We start from the raw sequence: 1,977 nt of genomic DNA on the forward strand, positions 1-1,977 counted from the left end.
ACTGAACAAAAATGACCGAGGATTGGTTAAGTCCCCAGGATTTTTAGCCTAGACTCTGCATATGTTGAGTTCATAAGTCTGAGAGAAAAAAAAAATAAGAAAATTGCTGATAGTGAGGGCTCCAAATTCCATGGGACAGTAGCAAAAGAGGAAAGAGAGAAACCTATCAAGGGCTCCCATCTCCCACTTCAGACCTGTCATAAGTCAAAACTAACTCAACATCTCTATATACATTCTTATGGACCTTTAAACCAGGTGTTTTTCAATTGGCTTCCTACCCTGAAAAGTTGCCCAAGTGGCTTAAACAGAGAGATGAAAAGAACCTAAGGGAAAGGTTAAACAAATCAGTTGTTAGTTTTAAAGAATAAAAGGTTAAGAACTACTATGACATTATTTGTCAAATAAATTATTTGACATTATTTATTTTAAAAAGTATACTTATAGCTAGTATGTTCTGACTCCATTTCGAGTGGCATAAATATGAATAAAGAGTAGCATCACTTTACTAGCAAATTTTTACTTATTAAAACAGTTTAAATTGTTCCAGCTTATCATTAAACCCACTCACCTAATTATTTAATTGCTTCTTCCAAAAGATTATAAATAATAATAATGATTTATTTGATTGTTATCACCTGCAGAGAATAGATTACTTGCCAGTGGAGAACACATTAACCATCCCGTGATGTTGACTTCAGGTAACAGCTCTTCTCAGCCTGTGTCTTTCATCCTGCTTGGGATCCCAGGACTCGAGAATTCCCAGTTTTGGATTGCTTTTCCATTTTGTGCCATGTATGTCATGGCTATAGTAGGCAATATTACTGTCCTTCACATAATTAAAACTGACCACACACTGCATGAGCCCATGTACCTCTTTCTGGCCATGCTGGCTATCACTGACCTGGTCTTGTCCTCTTCCACCCAACCTAAAATGCTGGCTATTTTCTGGTTTCATGCTCACAAGATTGAATACCATGCCTGCCTCATCCAGGTGTTCTTCATCCATGCTTTTTCTTCTGTGGAGTCTGGGGTGCTCATGACTATGGCCTTGGACCGTTATGTGGCTATCTGCTTCCCACTCCGCCACTCTAGTGTCCTGACCCCATCTGTAGTGGGGACACTGGGGGCAGTTGTGATGTTGAGAGGGCTGCTATGGGTGAGCCCCTTCTGCTTTATGGTCTCCAGGATGCCCTTCTGCCCAAACCGGGTTATTCCTCAGTCATACTGTGAGCACATGGCTGTGCTGAAGTTGGTGTGTGCTGATACTAGAATAAATCGTGCATACGGACTCTTCGTGGCCTTCTCTGTAGTTGGCTTTGATATGATTGTCATTAGTATATCTTATATGATGATCATGAGAACTGTGCTGGGGTTGCCCTCTGGTGAAGCCCGACTCAAGGCTTTTGGCACATGTGCTTCCCATATCTGTGTCATCTTGGCTTTTTATATCCCAGCCCTCTTTACTTTCCTCACCCACCGTTTTGGGCATCATGTGCCCAGAGTGGTACACATCATGTTAGCTAATCTCTATCTACTAGTGCCTCCCATGCTCAACCCCATCATCTATGGAGTTAGAACCAAACAAATCAGGGACAGGGTTATTCAAGGGTGTTGTGGAAAAGACTCTTGAGCCAAGGGGCACAGAATGACAGCCACTCCAATTGTCTCACTGATCTAGGACATAAATGAAAAAAGTTTTCCAGGCCATCACATATTGTCACTAAGTCATCTCTGTGAACAACTAGCCCAAAGGTCAACGACCCTCCAGAAGCAAAAGAAACTATTTTCAAGACACCCAGGAGAAGAGCTCTTCGAGAAATGCAATTAATAATAAATGCCGAATTGACCTATGTTCTTCATCACGAGAAAACAGTAAAAAATATGTTGACCTATCAAATTAGTGACCACAAACCACTAAGGTGAAAATTATTTTTGCATTGTTTGTATAAGTTGGTATACTTTATTAAAATGAAGTTT

The 1,977-nt window shown here is 40.7% G+C and overlaps 1 protein-coding gene across 1 annotated transcript; it reads left to right on the forward strand.

The window, feature by feature from the left end:
- Positions 1–676: 676 nt before the first annotated feature.
- Positions 677–1,630, forward strand: OR52R1 (olfactory receptor family 52 subfamily R member 1). Its single transcript, XM_039847799.1, has one exon. The coding sequence runs from the start codon at positions 686–688 to the stop codon at positions 1,628–1,630; it is 945 nt and encodes a 314-aa protein (XP_039703733.1). The 5' UTR covers positions 677–685.
- The last annotated feature ends 347 nt before the right edge of the window (positions 1,631–1,977 follow it).

This window comes from Pteropus medius, unplaced genomic scaffold (assembly GCF_902729225.1).
Source record: "Pteropus medius unplaced genomic scaffold, Ma_sr-lr_union100, whole genome shotgun sequence".
NCBI lineage: Eukaryota > Metazoa > Chordata > Mammalia > Chiroptera > Pteropodidae > Pteropus > Pteropus medius.